This window comes from Peromyscus maniculatus, chromosome 8 (assembly GCF_049852395.1).
Source record: "Peromyscus maniculatus bairdii isolate BWxNUB_F1_BW_parent chromosome 8, HU_Pman_BW_mat_3.1, whole genome shotgun sequence".
Taxonomy (NCBI): Eukaryota; Metazoa; Chordata; class Mammalia; order Rodentia; family Cricetidae; genus Peromyscus; species Peromyscus maniculatus.
The window spans coordinates 30,226,221-30,246,772 of NC_134859.1; the positions used below are offsets into that span (position 1 = coordinate 30,226,221).

A 20,552-nucleotide genomic window follows, 5' to 3' on the forward strand; every position below is an offset into this window, starting at 1 on the left:
CAAGCCCATGCCATGGGGAGTGTGTGGCGGTCAGAGCACAACTTCTGGGAGTCAGTTTTGAACTTGGGTCATTAGGTTTACACAGCAGGGGATTTCTTCCTCCCACTACGTCATCTGATTGGCCCACAAACAAGACTTTAAGAAGAGAAAAAAAGTGATGAGTTTGTTCTGGGGGGCACTCTTAATTATCACTAGTAGCCAATTTCTAAAACAAAACAAAACAAACAAAGGGAAAGAGCTGTGGGGAAAATATACCTAACGTTACAGTTATCATTTGCACCAGTAGTGATGGCTCAGGCCTGGGACCCCAGCACCTGAGAAACGGGAGCAGGGCTGTCCTGAGTGTAAGGCTGGCCTAGCCCCCGCCCCAACTCCAAACTAAACCAAACCCAAACAAACCTAACATTGACCATCTGTACCTTTTTAAAGGGTAGTATATCTCGATTTTTAATCCTAAAACCTCTATCTCTCACCAGACGGTGAGCACAGCCCCAGCCACTCTAAAAAGTGAGTTCTATTTATTTGGCTAATCCAATTTGTAAGTACTTTGCATCTTCTGCTCTCTGGAATCACGATTACTGTTTCAGAGATTTCCCAAGAGGAATTAAAACCCATCCTAACTTCCTGTTTGTGTTAAGGCTTCTCTAATGAATGCCGGTACATGCCACAAACAAACATGGGTCTCTGATGGAGGCTGGAGAGCTAGCTAGCTGTAGCTCAGCTCTTTGAAACCGCTGCAGGTCAATACTGACAGGATGCATGGGTAACACACCACACCACCCTTGACAGACAGTTCACAGGACAGATCCACCCAGTCGCAGGTTCAGAGTCATTGCCAGGGCTTGAGCAAAAGCGCGGATGTGTCTGTCTATCGCTTCCTGATGTTTTTTAAGCCGTGGAGCTGTGGTTCAAGCCCCTGAGTTCCTTCCTGGGGTCCACGGGGTGACAGACCCAAAGGAGTTGCTGGAGAAATCTAAAGAAATGATGCTCCTCTCTTGAGCCACGGGTTAAATGCATTGGAAAAGTCAAAAGGAACTGAACCTCCCAGCTCCGAGAGGTCATACCCACTCTAACACTTAGATGTTAGAATTTCTGGAGGAAACCAAAGCCAACTCTAACCAAACCCCCCTCTTTATAATTGGTACTCATTTGATGACACACCACATGAAAACATAAGGATGTATTGCATCTTGATGGGGCTATTTTTTTTTGTTTTATTTTACAGTCAGAGTCTCATTTTGTATACCTGGCTGGCCTTGAACTCTAAGTACACCACACTGGCATCAAATCACAACAGATCTGCCTGCTTCTGCCTCCTGAGTGCAGGGATTAAAAGTGTATATACCACTATGCCCAGATCTTTCCACCTTTTAACTCCTTCCAACACCTTTTCTGTGGCCACCATAAGAAGGTACCACAAATCTGGTACTTTGAAACATTCTGGTAGCCATGAATAAAAAAATCACCACCACTGGTCCCACATTGAGATTTAGCTTGTCCACACTCCTCCCAAAGGCTCCACTGGAGAATCTGTTTCTTGCTTCTTCTAGTTACCAGGGGCTGCCAGCACCTCTCTTTTGTGACCACATCACCCCTAGCTTCCGGTCTCTCTACTCAGTCTTCCTGTCATGTCCTCCTGCTAGGTGATTCTCTCTTCTAAGGCCACTTGTGATGCCTCAGAGCTCATCCTGACAATGCAGGTTCCTAAATTAATCACACCTGCAAAGACTTGGCTCTAAAACAGTAAGAGTTCCAGGATGTCCCAGGCTGTCCGTGGGAACCATTATCAGCTATGACAGCTGGCAAGGTGATGCCATCTTCATTTAGAATTAGGAAATCTGAAGTCCAAATCCAGCAGGTGCTGCCATAATCATAAAAGCTTTGATGGGGGGAAGCCATGCTGTGGAGCCCGGGGACGCGGGGAGGAGTGGTGACTTCCAATTGTGAGGCTTTTGGACAGTGTTGTAACCTGGGCTGGTGGCAATGCCCCAGGTCAGTCAAGGTGAGATGTGTTGACACTGGACAGATGTGCCATGAAGATGGACCGAGTTGGCCAGAGAGGCTTGAACCCTCTGGACTGTGACATAATGGGGATTGATGACAGAGCTGGATGAAGTTTCTATAACCGATCCATCCATGACTGAGACAGAGTATTCTTTAGCTATCGATGAGCATGCTAACAAATGGAAACACCAACAGTGTCTAAAAGCTGGAACATTGTTGGAAAATGATTAAAAGAATGAATAATTTGTGTTGGAATCTGTATCCTTCTGAGATAGTTTGATGATGTTGTAGAGTGCAGAGAAGACCTTTTTTAAAGTATCAGATCATATATTCGTCTCGACGACATCCTCCTGTGTGGCGGTTCTGAGGCAGGTGTACTTGGACTCCAGGGCACAGGGTGTTCAGAAGAGAATGGATGCAGCCCCCCTTCCCCCTAAGCGCTGTCTCCCCAATTCCCTCAGTTACATTCAGGCAGCTGCGTGTTCTCTGCAGGGTCCCTTAGTCCTTTGCCTGTCCCTATCATTCTGGAATACATTACGGCACAATCTTGTCTCTACCTCTCAAGAGCTGATAACATCAAGGCAAAGCAGGGCAGGGTAGAGGGAGGCAAGCAGGGCCACCGGATGTGAGCAGGGCCACCAGATGCAAGCAGTGCCCAGGCTCTATGACCACCGGGCCTCGGCTTGAAGCACTGTCGTCCTGTCATTTGGCCTTGTGAGTCTAGCCAGCTTGATTTCCCACCTCTGCTGTGTGCAGGGATGATTAAAAGAGCCCTGCTGTCATGTGAGCAAACGGCGAGAACAGAGAATGTGCACCACGTGCTCTCAGGGGCCACTTCTGACTGGTGGGATACCTTGAACCTTTCTATAGCCTTTCATTTATACACAAGCATGTGCACTAAGAAATTCAAACCAATGCGGCTGATTGAAGGGGGAGAAACAAGACAGTACATTGGTGGTGTGCATCTTGCTTCTTCGGGTCTCAGGACAGAACTGCCAGAGGCATAGAGAACCGTTCTGGCCCAGTGACCTTCTCCTAGCATCAAGAACTACTGTTTCTAAGCCCAACCCTGCCCAGATACGGATGAGTTTATCCATACCTTTGCAGGCACGCTGACATTCCTACTGTACACTTGAGTGAATCAAGGCACACGAGAGGGAGGGACCGTGTCAAGGCCACGCATCCAGAATTTGCCTCTGAGCTGGAGAGTCTAAAACAGAGGTTCTCAACCTGTGGGTTGTGACCCCTCTGGGGGGACTGAATGACCCTTGCACAGGGGTGCTCATAGCAGTCGTCTTGCACGTCAGATAGTTACATTACTATTCCTAACAGTAGCAAAATTACAGCTATGAAGTAGCAATGAAAATAATTTTATGGTTGGGGGTCACCACAACATGAGGATCGCAACAGTAGTGTTTTGGGAGGCTTTGCTGGTCAGAGGTTGTGGTCTATCATGGTCTGGCAGCTTTCTCCAAAAGCTCAGCAACATGCTGTCCCCTTCCCCCATTGAGACTTCCTACTCTCTACCTGCCCTAATCTGGAGAATGTCCCTGGGCCCAGAGGACTGACCTTATCTGAAAGATGCTCTAACCCTTGGCAGTTTCCTGCTAGAAGTTTCCCCCTGCTGCACATATGGTAACTAAGACTCACACTAGGAGCTTTGCTCTAGGACCCTGCTGCCATATACAAAGTCTTATTGATAGAGGCCTGCCACTTAATGCAAATTAGGTGATTTCCCAGCCACTGTCCCCAGCCTTTATATTTCCTTTTCTTTCTGAAAAAAAGGGGAGTTGTAACACTTAGACGGTCTCCCCAGGGAGCTGTCTCACAAGCCATTGGATCCTGCCCACTCCTTCAGCTCCCTCGTCCCTCACAGATGGTGGCGGTTAATGGAGGAAGAAGCAGAGCCACACATCTGGAAGGTTGAGAACCACGGCCTGGGTTCCACACCTCTCCCAAGTACAAACCCCGCTCTGGGAGAGAGGCAAACTCTCAGGACATTTCTTCACTGCCAGGAGGAGCCAGGAACCCTCCAGTCAAGGCTGATTTCCTCTGAGAGGAATTCGCCACTGGTGCACATTATCAAGTGGGAAGCACTTGGCCCCGTGGCCGAAGAGGCCACGGTTGTACATGCTGTGGAAAGTAGTGCCTCATGGTGCAGGAAGAATGGGCTAAATTGTCTCCTTGGCCGAAAGGTTCCCTGGCTCAGGGGCTGTGGGCAAGAGGGAATGCTGGACAAGCAAGATGAAGGGTGGACTTGGTTTCCGTCCTACCACACATCAGTCATGTGGCCCGAGGAATGCCATGTCTTGTCTTGGGATTTTGTTTCACTTATTTTGAGACAGCCTCATAGAGCCCAGGATGACCTAGAACTTCTGATCCTTTTGCCTCCACCTCTGGAGTGCTTTGAATACAGGTGTGAGCCACCACGTCGGGTATAAGAAGGAGCCGGGACTAAACCCAGCGTTCTAGTTTAGTTTAAACTCTACCAACTGAGACGCATCTCTAATCCCTTCTTTTCTGGGACTACAAAATGAGGGGGCTGCCAGGCCTCACATTCTCTGAGTCTCCTAATTCCTCAAATGAAGAGCCTACGAGAACAGATACCATCCCTGAGCATTAGAAACAGACGCCCACTCTGGGGAGAAAGGATGGAATTTTGCCTTGTCCCTTTCTCGGGCTAAGTCTGGTGTTTTTATCCCCCTCAAAATAACCTTTGAAAGGACACCTGCAAACTGCAGGGGTGGCCCTTCTGTGGAGAGAGGGCATCTGCTCTGTGGGACATCACCATTAGCCTTTGGAGGAGAGACCTGCTGTGCGCATGCCCACAGCAGGTTTAACGCAGGCTTCTGGGAAGACTGAATGCCAAGAGAAGGCCAAGGGCACCTGCAGGATAGAGGGCATTGTGTACCCTGGGACTCCACGCCTCCAGAGTCCCTTAGCTGGGCAGGCAGTGACTCACTGGGCAGCTTCTCCTGGCTTTGTGATGATCGTTGACATGGCTCATCAGGTGACCTTCAAAGCTGTACTTGGATGCTTTGTCCAAGAACCAAGGCAGAGGAAGCTGACTTTTTAAAAATATATTTTATCTTTAATTGATGCATATCCATTGTGCGTATTTAAGGAAGAGAGCGTGACGTTCAGTGCACATAGACCGCAGTGATGACTGACGGGCCTATCCATCACCTCAGACACGTAGGTATTGAGGACGTTCACTATCCTTTCTAGAGTTACTCTGAAATAATGAGCAGCTGTCAATCACAATTATCCTTCCATGTAATAGAACGTCAGAAACTATTCCTCCTATTTGATGGCACTTGTTGACTACTTTCCCTCCATTTCCTACTCTCTCCAGGCTCACGTGATCAGTTTTTTTTTTCTTTGAAATTAACTTTTTAGCTCCCATAAATACGGAAGTATATATGTCCATCCTCTGAGGTCCATTATAGCTAGGCACTAAAAGGCAAGGGGGTGGGGTGGGGTTAGGAAATCCAAATCTAGGGTTCTCAGGGTGAAACATTTACCATGCAAGTGTGAAGGCTGGGTTGAGATCCCTAGCATCCATGAAAATGCTGGGACAGACATGGTGGCTTGCCTGTAATCCCAGTACACGGGAGGCTGAGACAGGGGATCCCCAGAGTAAGCTGGTTAGCCTGAATAGCTAAATTGTTGAGCTCTAGGTTCAAGTAAAGAGACCCTGCCTCAATATACAAGGTGGATAATGATTGAGGAAGTCATCTGGCCTTCACATGGACACACACACACACATATTCACACACATCTGCATACATATACCAGAACACACACACACACACACACACACACACACACACACACACACACACACACACACGCACATCCCCCCCCACCCTACCTACACACATGAAAAAAATATCAGAGCTCATCCCCACCCTCCACTTCAGACACGTTCAGGGCTCCTGTCCAGATGATGGCAGTATATTCTTGTAATGGAACCAGGAAGGGGTCTGGGACGACCGGAAAGGGAAGTACAGTCAGGAGTCCTCAGAGAAAAGGCACACTGGGTACCGTCTGCAACTAAGAACACTAGACTGTTGCCATTTCTCACGTCAATCCCGGGTGACGGACTGGCAAGCAGCTGCTCAGATGTCTGTGCTGAGAACTGCAAGACTGTGAGTGAGCCCAACCAGAAGGAGCGCTCTGCTAATTCCTAGAACGCTGTGACAGATCAGCACCAACACGGTGCCTCAGAAGCAACAGAATGTGTTCTCGCAGCTCTGTAGACAAGAAGGCTGAAATCAACATGTTTGCGGGACCATGCTGCCTTCAAAAGCTCCGAGGGTGGGCTTGTTTCTCCCAGCTTCTGGGGTTTATTGGCTTATGGGCTCCATCGCTCCCATTCCTGCGTCTGTCTCCACATAGCCTCCCCCTTCTGCGTGTCTCCGTGTGCTCAACCCTTCTCCCCTCTCTCAGAAAGACTCCAGTCAATGGAGTGAATCAAGGGTGATTGCGTCTTGAGAGCCCTAACTAATCACCATCCACGAAGAAGACTCTACTTCTAAATAAGGCGTGTGCTGACGCTGACGTTGGGGGGCCAGGCCACTCTTCCACCCAGTTCCAGGGCTCTAACGGGCAAGCAGTCTGGACCAGGGTACAGGGATGCCAAATGTTAGTGCCCATATTGTTCCCCTGTTGTGCCATAGCTTTATAGACGGAGGAGCCGGGATCCAGAACCACAATGTAAGGGCAATGCAGGAGATGAGAAAAAGGATGGGGATGTACAGGTGGGGAAGAGTCACGGGGGAGAAGTGGGGTGGGGAAGGGTGGGGGTGCGTTGGCAGTTCCTCGGGGCACCGAGAAGGGCATCTTGGCAATTGAAACCACTATCCAGGTAAGATCTACAAGGAGGAGTAAGAAAAAAAAAAAAAAAAACCGGTAACTAGTCAGCCTGAGAGACGACTCGGCTGTAAATCCTTTGCCTTGATGAGTCTGGGGACCTGAGTTCAACCCCCGGGACCCATGTATGGTATGCCTCGGTCAATTGAGAGCTGGCCAAGTTCACTGGCCAGCTAGCCTTAGCCTGCTTGGTGAGACTCTAGGCTGAGAGATTGTCTCAGACAGAAAACAGACAGTACTTGAGGCTGTGCTCTGATCTCTACACAGGTATAACATGTATACATACATACATACACACACACACACACACACACATACACACACACACACACACACACACGCCAACTATAGAAAAAATACAGGACCATCAGAAGAATGTTAGTGTTCTGGGGATCAACCTGCAGAATACGGCTCATTTTTGGCCGGAGGAACCAAAGCTCCTCTCACTGGGCAAAAGCCTTCTCAGACTGGTCCCTGAAAGCATTGTGCGTAGATGCCTGCTGGTTGCCATGGTGAATGATGCTGATCTGAAGAAATGAATAATGTGAGCGTTGGGGGCGACAGTGGGATTACTCAGTGGTGAGAGAGACACCGAGGAGAAGTCTAGTGCGGAGGAGGGAGAAGCACATCATCTCGGACTTGGTCCATTCTCTGAGGAAGAAGTCTAACCGCATATACTGCGAGCATCAGGTAAGAGACAAGAATGGCTGTCTTGGAAACGAAAATGGCTTTTCCTTTCACACTGCCTGGAGAAGGGCCAGGCTGTGGGAACCGAACAGCTAAAACCAGGAAGAGCTCAAAAAACAGAAGGCAGGAAGAAAAATAAATACGGTAGTGGTGGTGGATTTATCTCCGGAAGCCGAAGATGCTGCTGGCATCCTCAGCAGCAGCTCTTAAAGATGTCTGCTGCAGGGAAGCCAGGCTATAACACAGCCAGCCGCAGAGGAGGCAAAAAGAGGGAAAGGCACGCGTGAGGCTAGGATTCCCAATTACCCCGATGGGAGGGTTTTACAGAGCGTGGTGCTGTGTACTATAGGGTATGAATTCCTCCCCATTCATGGCAGTTGGAAGTGTGTTTGCTGGACGTGGGGGTCCCCAGGTGGGGAAGTGAGCACATATGATGAGACCAGGAAGGGAGGGTAAATCAGTCTCCTTGCCGACAGGCATCTCTTGGGAGGATCTGCACACACCTGTCTCATCTCTGTCATTTCCCATTTACTGGGCAGACATTCCCAGCCGAATAGAAAGGAGTGATTCCCTCTCCTAAGCATTTCACTGTCTTTAGAGAAGAAAATCAAGGCTTGAAAAACTACTTTCCATTGTCACATTTTTTTTTTTCATGGCTCACCTACGCTGATAACACAAGCATAGAAACAGACATCAGTTTGGCTTAGCATTCACTCTGGGCTACAGTCTGACTGACTGCTTTTTACAGTGCATTTCAATCTACAATGCAGATCTGCACTTCTGGCTGGAGAGGAGGAATGGAGAACAAGGCGGGGGAGCCGGTCACCGGAACATAGAGAGGGAGGCTGCCCACCGTTGTCCCTCGAGTTTTGATCAGGGGAAATTCAGAGGGGCAGTTTTCTTTCTCAGACAGAAGGAAAGAAAAAAAAACCCAAAAACCTAATGTCGTTCTGTTACCAAAGCAGTAAGGCTGGCAAGCTGAACAGGTCTCATCTGGCTTGTCCAACCACACAGCCACCAGGGCACTTCATCTGGCAGTAACGTTCTGTTTTTAAACCCCGTGGCTTTGCAGAGAAACCCAGTGGCTAAGTTCTCTCTCCTCCTGTTAGCTGAGATGCCAGGCTGCTCATCTGTAAGATGGGAATGGAGTCTGTTATCATGTGAGAAGTCCTCTAGCAGAGCTTGGATTCAGCAACTGCTTACTTGCTCTGTGAGTGCTTAGACCAGAGGTTCTCAACCTGTGGGTCCCCAACCCCTTTTGGAGGTTGAAAGGCTCTTTCATAGGGGTTGTCTAAGACCATTGGAAAACATAGATATTTATGTTACAATCCATAACAGTAATAAAATTACAGTTACCAAGTAGCAACGAAAAATTTTGTGGTGTTGGTGGTGGTGGTTGCCAAGGGATCCTCATGTATCAAAGGTATCAAACTGTATCAAAGGATGGAAGCATTAGGAAGGTTGAGAACCACTGGGTTAGATAGTCACAAGTCATGATACCGGGACTATTAGAAGCTAAGCTATCCTGGAAGCTGATGACCTTGACCCGAGAAACTAATTTCTTGGTACCTTGGATTCTGATAAAACAAAACGCTAACAGAAGCTCTGAGGTGGGATCACGGCAGGAGGGTGCCGCAGTGAATCTTCACTAGCCATGGGAAACATAGCTCAGTCTTTAAAAAAATATAAATAAAGAAAGAAAGAAAGAAAGAAATCAAACCAGCCACTGGGCGGAATGTTCTAGGTAACAGCTCATAGCACACGCGGCAGAGTCAGGAGATCAGAGAGAGACTGATCTGAGAATCATAAGGTAGGCCCTCTGAGACTCTACTGATCTCTCTTCACATTGCCTGTGTTTGTAAGGGTTGGGATCAATGTTGCTAAGTAATGGATTTCAGCCAGGATGGGTATGGCTGGGGCCATGGGGGTGTATCTTAGGCCTGAGAACTACAGCTTTGTCATGAGCCAGCCCTCATTCCCACCTGCATCCTACCCCTTGTTAGTTGCCTTACATAGCTTAACCTCTGGGCTTCCATTTTCTGGTCTGTATAACAAAGGCAGTATTTGTGGGATGTCACTCTTCACTGTGATCTGGTTCCAGAACCGGGATGAACATTGAGGTTGGGAACGTGTCTTACACGGGAGCCATCATCTCCTGGTCGTCCTCAGAGCCTTGCTTGGAGGACTATTACCATATTATGTACAGGCCCAACTGGAACAGTATCTTCTCCAGCTATCTGCGCTACAGCTTCCATCACGAGGAGAAGGTGCCTCGAACCATCACCTCTGTGGCGTTGGAACACCTCGCCCCTTCCACGCTCTACTTCCTCTGTATCAGCTGCAAGAAGGCTGCCTTCCCATACAGTCACTACTGTACCATGTTCCACACCCTGGATAAGAGTCCACTGGCTGCGGGCGGCTCCCTGGTGGACCCCCAAATTTCCCTTTGGGTGCTGATGGCCATCCTGCTGGCCTGCTTCACTGCTGTGTTGGCCTTCATCTGCCTCCAGTTCTGGTGCATCCGCTGTCATGAGCCTCGATGGTCTTACAGAGCTGGCCACATGGAGGAAGCCAATGGGTTGGTAAGATGGCCCGAGGAGGCCCCAGCCCTTGGTCAGAGGGAAGAAGACCTGCAGGGGCTCCCCCTGGTGGAACTGCCACGCAAGAACTCTGGGGCCAGAGTAGAAGCTGAACCAGAAGCAGAAGCCAACCAGGATGCCTTGGATGTGGTGGCCTTAGCTAGAGAGCGTGGTGACCAGCCAGGCATACTGCCTCACTATAGAGCGTGAGCAATGGGGAGGAGATGGCCCATTTCACATAGCCTAAAATGCTGTCTGTAGTGTGTCCTATGTGAACATTTGTCTACAGGCCACCCGCTTCTCTCCTCTCAAATGACAGTGCTGTATGGATGAGTGGGGTTGGATGGATGCCAAATGACAATGGTCCCCAAGCTGGAAAACACAGGCCCCCGAGGTATGTCAAGGGCAAACAAGGCGTTGCGTTAGTATTGTCCATTTGGAGGCCTAGTCAAGAACTGCAGACCTGGTTTCAATATTAGAATCACTGTGGCTGCATCACAGAGAGTTAAAAGTAGCTGGACCTGAGTCTGAGACACTAGAATGAAATGCGGAGTCAGATGTGGATCCTGAGAATCTTTGGAAAAGGATGAAAGCCCTGTTCTAACTGTCAAGTAATTGCACACCACACCCTTCACCCCCAGGTTCACTTTTTTTTTAAAGCCACAGGCTGGCTTATCTTTAACAGCTAACACCTTTTATTTAAATTGACCACAGATTTAAAACATAGACCCTTAGAAGACAGCCTTGTATTACCCCATAAACAAAAATCCAGGCCCCTCTTGTTATAAACAGAACAGATGTAAGAATACATACAACAAAATAATATTAAATTTGATGACGACTTCTGTCTGCCAATGCCTCTGGGCTTAAGGCCATCTCTCTTGTGTTGGAGCAAAAGGGAGGCCAGCCAGTGCTGAAGAGACCAGCATCAAGGCTAATGTAAGTGGCTTCCCTTTATAGGACAGAAGGTTTGAACGAGGATTGGAAAGGGAAGCATGCGTTTCAGTGTGTGGACCATGTCTGTGAGCCACCTCAAATGCTGTCTGCCGGCCCTCCCCACCCTCTTTTTGGTGGGTTTGGGAGTGCAATCTCACTACCTAGCCTTGGCTGACTGGAACTTGCCATGTAGACCAGGCTGTCCTTGAACTCACACCAGTCCTACTGCTGCGGCCTCTCCAGCATTAGGACAGTTGAGCGCCACCACACCTGGGTTCCAAGCTTCTCTTCGTTTGAGAAAATGACCTTGAACAGTCTGACTCCTCTGGAGAAGACACCTGTGCCCTCCAGCATCTTCCTTATGCCTGGCAGTGCCCCATCCGGATCTTCTCTGGGTTAACCACACTTCGAAATCCGAAGCTCTCTTGACCTCACACCACCGTATTCCTGTAAGCTTTTCTCTGCTTACTTTGAAAATGGGATCAAAGGTGGCTATTTTTGTTCTGTTGCCTCTTTTTTGGGGGGGTGGGGTAGGGTGGGGGACATGTTTCACCCTTATGGTGGCTTTCTTTATTCCTCCCACCTGAGCCCGTATCATAATTCAATCTATACCTATTGCGACACTGGTGGGACTTGGTGAAAACTATTCCCTACCACACATGTGGACATGGAATTATAGATATGTCTTTGCACCCCTGATGTACACTAATAGGCCAGACATGGGTTACCCGTGGGTGTAATTACTTGGAATGAAGGTGTGTATGTGAACAAAAGCCACATAAGGAAGAGGAAATCTGCTCAGAGACAGCCCCAGCCATCTACAATGGCTGTCAAGCTCTGTCTGTAAACCCTTTATATTCACAAAGCCCCAAATCCCAGAATCACCAACCAAGAAATGGGAGAAACTGGGACGCCGCAAGGAGAAGCCCCATCTACCCATTTACCCACCACGCTCGGCACGGTACTCACCCCTCTCCTCAGCTCCCACCCGATTCCCCAACCCCCAGAGCTTTGTTCACCCCATCCCTGCTAGCTGTGAACCAATAAAGATGGATGGACTTGTCATGGCTTGTGCCTGGCTCTCACTGGGCCTCTTGGACCACACAGCCTCTGACTTTTCTGATTCTGGGAACACCTTTCTATTTGTATTTTTCTCACTCTGTCACAGGTGGGATGGGCCGTGACTAATTAATTACCTTGGATCCATAGAGGTAATAAGGCTGGACGTTGGCGGGTTTATCTCGTTGTGGTTCTTGGGTGAAGGGGATGGCAGTTCGGACAAAACTAGAAGAAAAGAGACAGAGAAGCAGTGAACTGAGTCCCAGAGACATCTTTCAAGGGACAGGAGACTGCAGTAGCGTGCCCCCCCACTCCCACCTCCCATCCCCCACCCCACTCCAGCTGCAGCATGTCCCAGATGGCTGCCTACAGAGCAGCTGCACGCCTATTCTTGAAAACAGGGAAACTTGGAGCCCAGGAGGCACGAAAGTCAGGGCGTGCTAGGTCTGAAGATGGCCTTCTCTGGGGCTCCAGTCTGGTTTAAACGCGTAGTCAGTAAACTCTCTGTAAAGGGCCAGGCAGAAAATCCTTCGGCTTTGCAGGCCAGATGTCGCTGCAGCGAGGGCTCAGCTCTGCCCCTGAGCATGAAAACATCACAAACAACGGCATGCCAGTGAACATGCCCAAGTTCCAGCAGAACTGCGAGTTCAGAAGTCATCTTCAGGTCATGGCTATGCCTCTTTGGATTTTCCCCTAGCCACCCTCTAAAGATGGCGACACTGGGCTGGGGAGACGGCTCAGCCGTTAGGCACTTGCCACATCAGCACGAGGACCAAAGTTGGGGTCCTTAGATCCCATGGAAAAATGCTCAGGGGGTGTAGCTGCTCCCCTATAGTTCTAGCCTCAGAAGGTAGAAGGTGAACTCAGGGGATCCCCGGAGGAGGGCAGGGAGGCAACCTAGCTGAAGAAGCAAGCTAAGGGTTGACAGAGAGCCTGCCTCAATGAATCAGGTGGAAGAGCTACTGAGGGAGATTCCTGTCATCAACCTGGGGCTTCCATGTAGGTGTGCTCATGCACATGCATGCACACCCACATACTGGTGTGCCCACACATATTCAAACATACATACACGTAGACAACATGCACACACAAAAATGGGAGGGGGGACAACGACAACGTATCTCCCAAATGAAGACGGGCCACACCATTCTCAGTACACGGGCTATTGATAGACAGTGTCCATTCATGTACTGTCGTCATGGCTCGTGACAAGAGAGGGGATAGAATTTGGAGCCAGGCTTGAGTTTGTAGCTCTGACTCAAGTGTGCCATAAAGTCACATCTTTATGAAGCTGGCCTGTCTTGCTCAATGCACAGATTCAGGTACATCTGTGTGCGGAGTCTTCCCGAATCCTTCCATTCATTCAATGTGGATTCAGTTCACACCACCCTGATCCGGGCTCCAGGGACTCAAAGACGGCACCTCCACATTTCCACCCATCCACCTGCTCTCTCCCTTGGTTTGTGAATTAGGGTGATAGGGCTTTGTGTGAGAAAAAGGATTAGATCTCAGCTCTACTTCAGGGTCTGCCCCTCCAGAGCTATGGGCTCCTTCTAGGAGGAGAAGTTCCACTCCGCAGAGAGGCCTGTTTTGCACTTACATTTCCAGGTATGTGCATGTCCTGACAAATGTACCATGTAATCAGAGCATCATCCTTCATCAAATCTCCCAGGTGATGCTCCTTTTAAGGCCTATGGTGCCTATAGTCTGTTCCTACTGTGTGGCTGCTGTGGGGGTTCCCTGCATGTGTGATGGCCGGCAGGGAAACGATCCAGATGAGGTGAGAATGAAACTTGGGATTAGCCGGACTTTAGTTAGTCAGTGCTGGGTCAAAACTCCGGGAGTCTGACACCAGGCGGTTTATTTTTTACACATTTAAACAGGTGAGACTGGAAAAAAGTTTCTTTGTGAGAATTATCACAACAAAGCTTTAGGCATGGCTACATAGAGACTCTCAGTGCAGGTCTTTAGCAAAGCATTTGTGACTTTTCCCACAAGAATGGGCTCTACTGACTGAGGAACAGGATAAGGGCCTCGGGAAGAACAGTTTGTAATCAGCACAACAGCAAACTCTTTTTGCAAAGTACACGGGACTTCTTTCATGAGAATGAGTTCCGTTGACTGAGAAATGATGCTCAGGATGCTGGGGGATTCATTGAGGACTGGCTTTACAGACTAGCAAAGATTACCAGGTATTAACACATCCATTCCCAGCCTTCTGAATAGAAAACAGGTGTCAGTGTCTTCTGCTGAAGAAAAAGAGCCTGCGCGTTTAACAATTCTGGTTTCTCTAGTGCTCATCTGTGAGCTTGCTCCCTCTGCAGGCTGCCTCCATCCTTTACCTTCATCCCTTCTTCTTAGGTAGGTAGAAGTTTTGCCCATAATAGGCTTCTGCTGTTTGCCTTACTCATTCCTGTCGATATTTTACAACTCACCTCCAGCATCACCTCCTTGGAGGAAAAAGCCCCCACTGAGGTTTGCCTCATTCCCGGACTGGGCCAAGTCTGGTTAGAAGGCTCTAAGCAGCTAGATGGCATCTGGTTGCTCGCCATGACATTGTTACCCCCAGGACAGAGCCTATAGAGCTCCAGATAAACACTTGTCACAGGAATGAACAGAAGTGCTGGGAACATTCAAGAGGCAATTGACCATAACCTCCTTTCCTGCCCTGCCCAATGGCCCCTGCACAGGGATGCCCTTACCGGTTTGTGGATCCATTATAGCAGTAGTTGGGGAGGAAGTCAAAGTTCAGCTCCCAGAAGACATGCAGGGTGATGCGGCCATACGGGGCAGACACATTATGATTGGCTTCTCGGAACATGGCGTCGAAGCTGTCCAGTGTCATGTGCTTACAGAGGAGTCGGTGCGTGAGGCGGTTAATCTCCAGCAGCCACTCTAGCTCCTGACAGAGAGAGAACCCGAGGCTGCTAAAGCAGTGCAGGTAACACACACACACACACACACACACACACACACACATACACACACACACACACATACACACACACACACACACACACACACACACACACACACACACACACACACACGCTGCACATTTCTTACATCTTGGGAGACCCCCCTTAGACAACCTCTGGATCTCCCATATAAGAACTAGAACTCCATGCAGTGGCACAGGACAATGTCCCCTTCTTCTGAAACTCTTGGGACAGGAACCTGGAAGAAGATCGCTGACCATCTGCAGCCATGTCTATGTGCTTTCTGGTTTCCTAATAACTGAGGGAAAAGCCTGTCTCTTAGTGTCAGCGTCATATGTGGTACTGTGACTGCATTTCAGTAGAGGTTATTTCTCTGTCCTGCAGAAAATGCTAAATAGGAGCTACCCCCTACTTAGGGCTAATTATTCAGCTGGAATATGACATTTCTAAGGTTTTTAGATCAACCATCATCAAATTTTGGCAATGTTGTATGGTTTAGCATAATTAGTACATTCTCAATATATATATATTCTAGTATTGTGCTGTAGTCCCTTATACATGTGAAAATTAGGGTTTTGAGAAGATGAGGAACTTGGATTCAGATCTAGGAACTGGGCTCCAAGGTAACATTCTTAAGCACGGTCAAAACCATTGGAAGCCGGGAGGTGGTGGTGTACCCCTTTAATCCCAGCACTCAGGAGGCAGAGGCAGGTGGATCTCTGTGAGTTCGAGGCTAGCCTGGTCTACAGAGTGAGTTCCAGGGTAGCCAGGGCAGAAAAATCCTATCTTAAAAAAACAAAACAAAACAAAAAAAATTACCATTGGAATTTTTAAAGGGGTGTGTGTGTGTGTGTGTGTGTGTGTGTGTGTGTGTGTGTGTGTGTGTGTTTTAGGAATAGAATGCCTCCTCTTTTGGACTGCAGGTCCTGAGTCACCCAAGGCACCTGTAGTCTGTACTCAGCCCCAATGACCAGGAACTTGTGTGTGCCATAGGCTCTAATCTGATTTGGAGTCCCACCTTCAGGCAGAGGGCAAGCTCAGAGTTCAGGTTTGCAGAGGGGATGCTGTGTTTGTTGGGTAATAAAAGGACGAGGAAACCCTTATGCTTGGGTTTCATTTCTTGTTGTTCTGCAACTTGTCAATCATTATTCAAACGAACCAAAGTCCAAGTAGGGAGAAGAAAGCTCAAGTTCTAGGGCACCTGAGGCCACTCTGGCCATGCTTTGGCGAAGCCAGCTTTACAGAGTGGTATCATTCTTCCTGTTACAGAGGGGAGAATCAGAAGCTGAGAAGGCCAATAACATGCCCAAGGTTCCACAAGGATTATAAAAAAGTGCTTGGGATGGCATTCTGAGTCTTTGGATTCCAAATCATGAGTCCTTGATCTCTTTGATACAGCTGCCTGGAGAGATGCAAGAGGTTGGAGGTCCTTTAAAAGGGGAGTGTGATATAAAGCCAGTCTTTATAGTCTAAAACCATATTGGGATGGCATGGGCCAGCTTTCCCAGGGAGCTCAGTGAGTCACTGGCCACAAAGATGTGGCCCCCTTCTCACCAGCCATACCCCCCTGACCTGACAAGTCCACTTTGGTAGGGTGAAAGCCTCAGCCCACACTTCTGACACTGCAGCTTGTGCTCTGGAATCAGATTGCATGGCTATAAAGTGGGGACGTAGATTAAAAACTGCAAACACTAATGGCAATGGGGCCAGGCAGGCCAAGAACAGGAGACTAACTGGGAAGGAAAAGGCAGTCTTAGAGGATGGGTTATCTGTGCAGAGTGGAGAACCCATCATACAGGTCTCAGAGGATGGGTTATCTGTGCAGAGTGGAGAACCCATCGTACAGGGCCGGGCCTGGTACTTTGACACTCTCTGGTTGTTGCCATGCTACAACAGACTAGGGATGGCAGACCCTAGGTATTCCAAAAGAATGCAAAAACTTGGACTTCAAGCACAGAATGGACAAATGTTCCTGGTTTCTGTACCAAGAAGAAAATGAAGGGCAGAGATACAGACTCAGCTCTCTGCTTCTATCTCTTGGGGCGGAGCTGGCTCCTGCATCCCTGTTCCCATTTGCTGCGGATGGGCAGCAAATGTTCCCGGTAATTGCTAATGACTTCCTTTCTAAGGTCACCGAGCCCTTTTAGCACACTGCTTGGGCTACCCTGTTGGGGGAAGATAATGAGAGCTGGGGAACAGGCTTGTCCTATGGCTCTAAGATTTTAAGTTTCATACGCTTGTGTTAGTGTTGAAAGGATGGACATAAGGAGACAGCACTCAGCTCTGCTCATGTTGGGACTGCGACACAAAAGCAAACTGGGAAAATATAACATCCAAATGGGCAGTGTGGAGGAACCAGTGGACGGAGAGTGGGAATGAGAAAACGGGGGTAGCCACACTAGAGCGACCATTAGAGTCAGGGAGATGCCAGCAGGCTTCTGAGAATTGAACACAGCAGGGGCCAGGAGGCAGGTGGGACTGGGATGCTGACTGCAGGTTCAGGGGAGCTGGGCCGGTGTACCCGAGTCTGCAGTCAGAGCTGGGAGATGGCTGCCATCTGGGAATGCTAGTCTGGTGCTGTCAGAGGTCCTGGAGTCAAGATTTCAAGTACACCAGTAGCCAAAAAAAAAAAGCCTAGTCCACAGCCTGCCAGCCTGTCGCATCTCGCTGAGATTCCATGCTCAGCACACTTGCACGACAAGCTGACTGACTCCCCCAGTCACAGCAGGGCCTATCTCTCCACACGCAGTGACTTCACACACATTTTCCAAGAGTTTTGTTTTCCTCGGTTTGTTTCTGCCATTGCTGGGAGGCAGAGGCTGCTTTAGTGAAGGCCCACAGGAACCATGCCTACCCCCCAGGAGAGAGGCTCCCTAGGGGATCCTTCCTAGGCCTCACGGAAGAGGATGTTCTGGGTGGGGATCACGGCCTCAACTGATTAACAAGGGCTTTCACTGAGTGTTTTCATTTTGTTCTAGCCAAGAGAACATCCAGTGTCTTCCAGGCAGTGGGAAGTGGCCATGGATACCTGCCATCCAGACATGCTCATTAGTAGAAAACAAAAATATACAGATGGACAAGAGAAGAAACTCCAACTCCCACCTCTTGACAGATAAGCACTGAGGACATTTGAATGTGAACAAAACAGAACTGTATCTCCCAAGATAAAGGCGGCCAAGTGATTTCAGGAATGTGAACTGTTCTACAGTTTTTCATACGTGACTCAAGACTCAGGTGAGTAAGTGGGACACATCCTGCTAAGAGATGGTGTAGATAGAGAACAGAGAACACTGTAACCCCATAGTGATTTTTCTCTTAAAAATAAGAAGCTATTACTTATTAAGTGTTTATCAAGTACTGGTCCTTCCTGTGGCCTTCCAATGACTCCAATATCTCCTCCTTCACTTTAGAGGTGGGGATTGGTGAAGATATAGAACTTGCCCAAGATCACAGAGCTAGTAACTGTCAGGGACGGGACAGGGCTAAGTCTGTCTGAATCTGGTGACCTAGTTCAATGTCCTTTATGCTATCTCTTGGAGAAACAATTGGCAGGGGGCAATTCCAGCTGCTGTTTTCTAGAAGGTTATTCCTGACTGTGCCACAGGGACAGATGCAAAATGAAAAAGCAGGGTCGTGTTCAAAACCATTCACCATTTCATGATGAGGACACAGCAGAACAACCAGCCAGCTGTAGAGCCCTTTCAGGCCCTCAGCTACAGCATGCCCTTCAAGTGACCTTGTGCTACTTTCTCTAGCCTATGGGGACTCTGCCTGCTTGTGCTATTCTGTAGAGCCTAAGGACATAGCCAAACAGGGATACTCTGATCTCAAGGAAATTCTTCTCCATGCCCCAGACCTGCCTGCCAGTCCATAAGGATGGTAAAATCATTTCCATTCTATTCACTTTTTTCCCCCCAGCCACTCTGGTCAGGTGTGAAAGACAGCCCCTGCTACAACCATTTCCAACTAGGCATCAATCCGAGACATCCCCGAGAGGAAAGCCTACAGGGTCTTACCACAATCGAAGTCAGATCTTCACTCTCAAAGCGGCTGATGGCCTGGTCCAAGGATTTGTACATGGCAGCAGAAATCCGCTGGGTGATGAGTCTGTTCAAGTCAATTGATCTACCCAACAGCTGAAAGGCAGAGGGTGGTGGTGGGGTTTTACTTAATATCTACACAGATGTCTGACAACTCAATATTGTGTATTGGTAGGAAACTGTACTAGAATTCTAAGGAGCATTACTGGGACAAGGGCTGACTATATGTAGAATGTAGATGGCATCATGAAATCTCTTCAAGTGGTCATTCTATGTAACTTTTCAATCTTTGTGTATATTATATGTGTGTGTGGTATATGTGTAATGGGTATGCATGCTTGTGGGAGTGTGGACATGAGCATGTCACAGCATGAATGTGGAGGTGAGAGGAACCGTGGGTGCTGGTCCTCACCCTGCACTGTGTTTCAGGGCAGGGTCTCTTGCTAGCTGCTTGAGTATGCCAGGCCCTCAATTTTCTGGAGATGTGTCCATCTCTAGTCTTACTGTGACAGTGCTGGAATTATAGATGCAAGTGACTGTATCTGGCTTTGCACTGGGGATCTGAATGCAGGCCCTCACTCCTCTGAGCCATCTCCCCAGACCTTTTGTTTTGATTTTATAAGAGAATGTCTTTGTCCTTAGGTAATACTGGCTGAGATGCGCATGGTGAAATATCCTGACAACTGCAATTACTCATAAAAATTTTAAAGAAAATGTATGTGTAGTAACACATGCGCATCATTTATACACATGATTGCCATAATGTTTGTGAGAGAAGATACACACACGAGAAAGAAAAAACCAAACTCAGTATGGTGAAACACTCATCGCCATGAATCTGGCTAGACTGGAGACAGTTGTGCACCTTCCTGTTCTGACTTCTCTGAAGGCTTTGCATAAAACCCACTGAGGTAAAATACAACTTATTCAGGCTGTGGGAAGAGGCTTGGGGCAAGCGCCGACCTCTGGGGAAGGCTTCTGCTGACACCCTAGATCCAACCCTGAGGTTCATCCTGTGTCTTCCTGTGTTCGATTCAGAGTTTCCAGGGAGCAGCAGCCACCTGAGCAGTGGCCTACTTTGTGTCCTCGTGGGAGCAATTTTAAAAGCAAGCATACAAAGAGCTGATTAAAGGGTGGGAAAATATAGCTTAAGATAATTTCCACTGGGACCCACATGGGTATTATTGCAGATGTTATGAAGACAACAGCAACCATTTACTGAGTACCTGCTGTGTCGCTGTGTTTTGCTAGGTGCTAAGTGATTCCTCTTAAGTATTACCTGTCACAGGATAAATTTCCTACTAACAGATCAAGGTCCCACAGGGGGTCCTGTGGCTGACTCTGGTAGCACTGCAACTGATCACGCTCGTCTACTGAGCCTTGTTTTTTTCTCTCCTGTGACTGGACGCTGGCCATGGATATCCAGGGCTTTC

At 48.5% G+C, this 20,552-nt stretch overlaps 2 protein-coding genes across 7 annotated transcripts in view; one reads left to right on the plus strand and one right to left on the minus strand.

Moving 5' to 3' along the window:
• Positions 1-20,552, minus strand: part of Cyfip2 (cytoplasmic FMR1 interacting protein 2) — a 120,055-nt gene that overhangs the window by 36,377 nt on the left and 63,126 nt on the right. For all 6 annotated transcript variants that reach the window (XM_015990491.3, XM_042283877.2, XM_006997381.4 and 3 more), the window contains 3 exons: positions 19,096-19,215; positions 14,843-15,042; positions 12,278-12,365 (listed from right to left, as the gene is read on the minus strand). In XM_015990491.3, the coding sequence (XP_015845977.1) occupies positions 12,278-12,365; positions 14,843-15,042; positions 19,096-19,215 (408 nt within the window). The remainder of the gene's footprint in view (positions 1-12,277; positions 12,366-14,842; positions 15,043-19,095; positions 19,216-20,552) is intronic.
• On the plus strand, positions 7,344-12,145 carry Fndc9 (fibronectin type III domain containing 9). The gene is made up of 2 exons (XM_006997380.4): positions 7,344-7,569; positions 9,668-12,145. The coding sequence occupies exon 2, from the start codon at positions 9,675-9,677 to the stop codon at positions 10,353-10,355; it is 681 nt and encodes a 226-aa protein (XP_006997442.1). The 5' UTR covers positions 7,344-7,569; positions 9,668-9,674; the 3' UTR covers positions 10,356-12,145.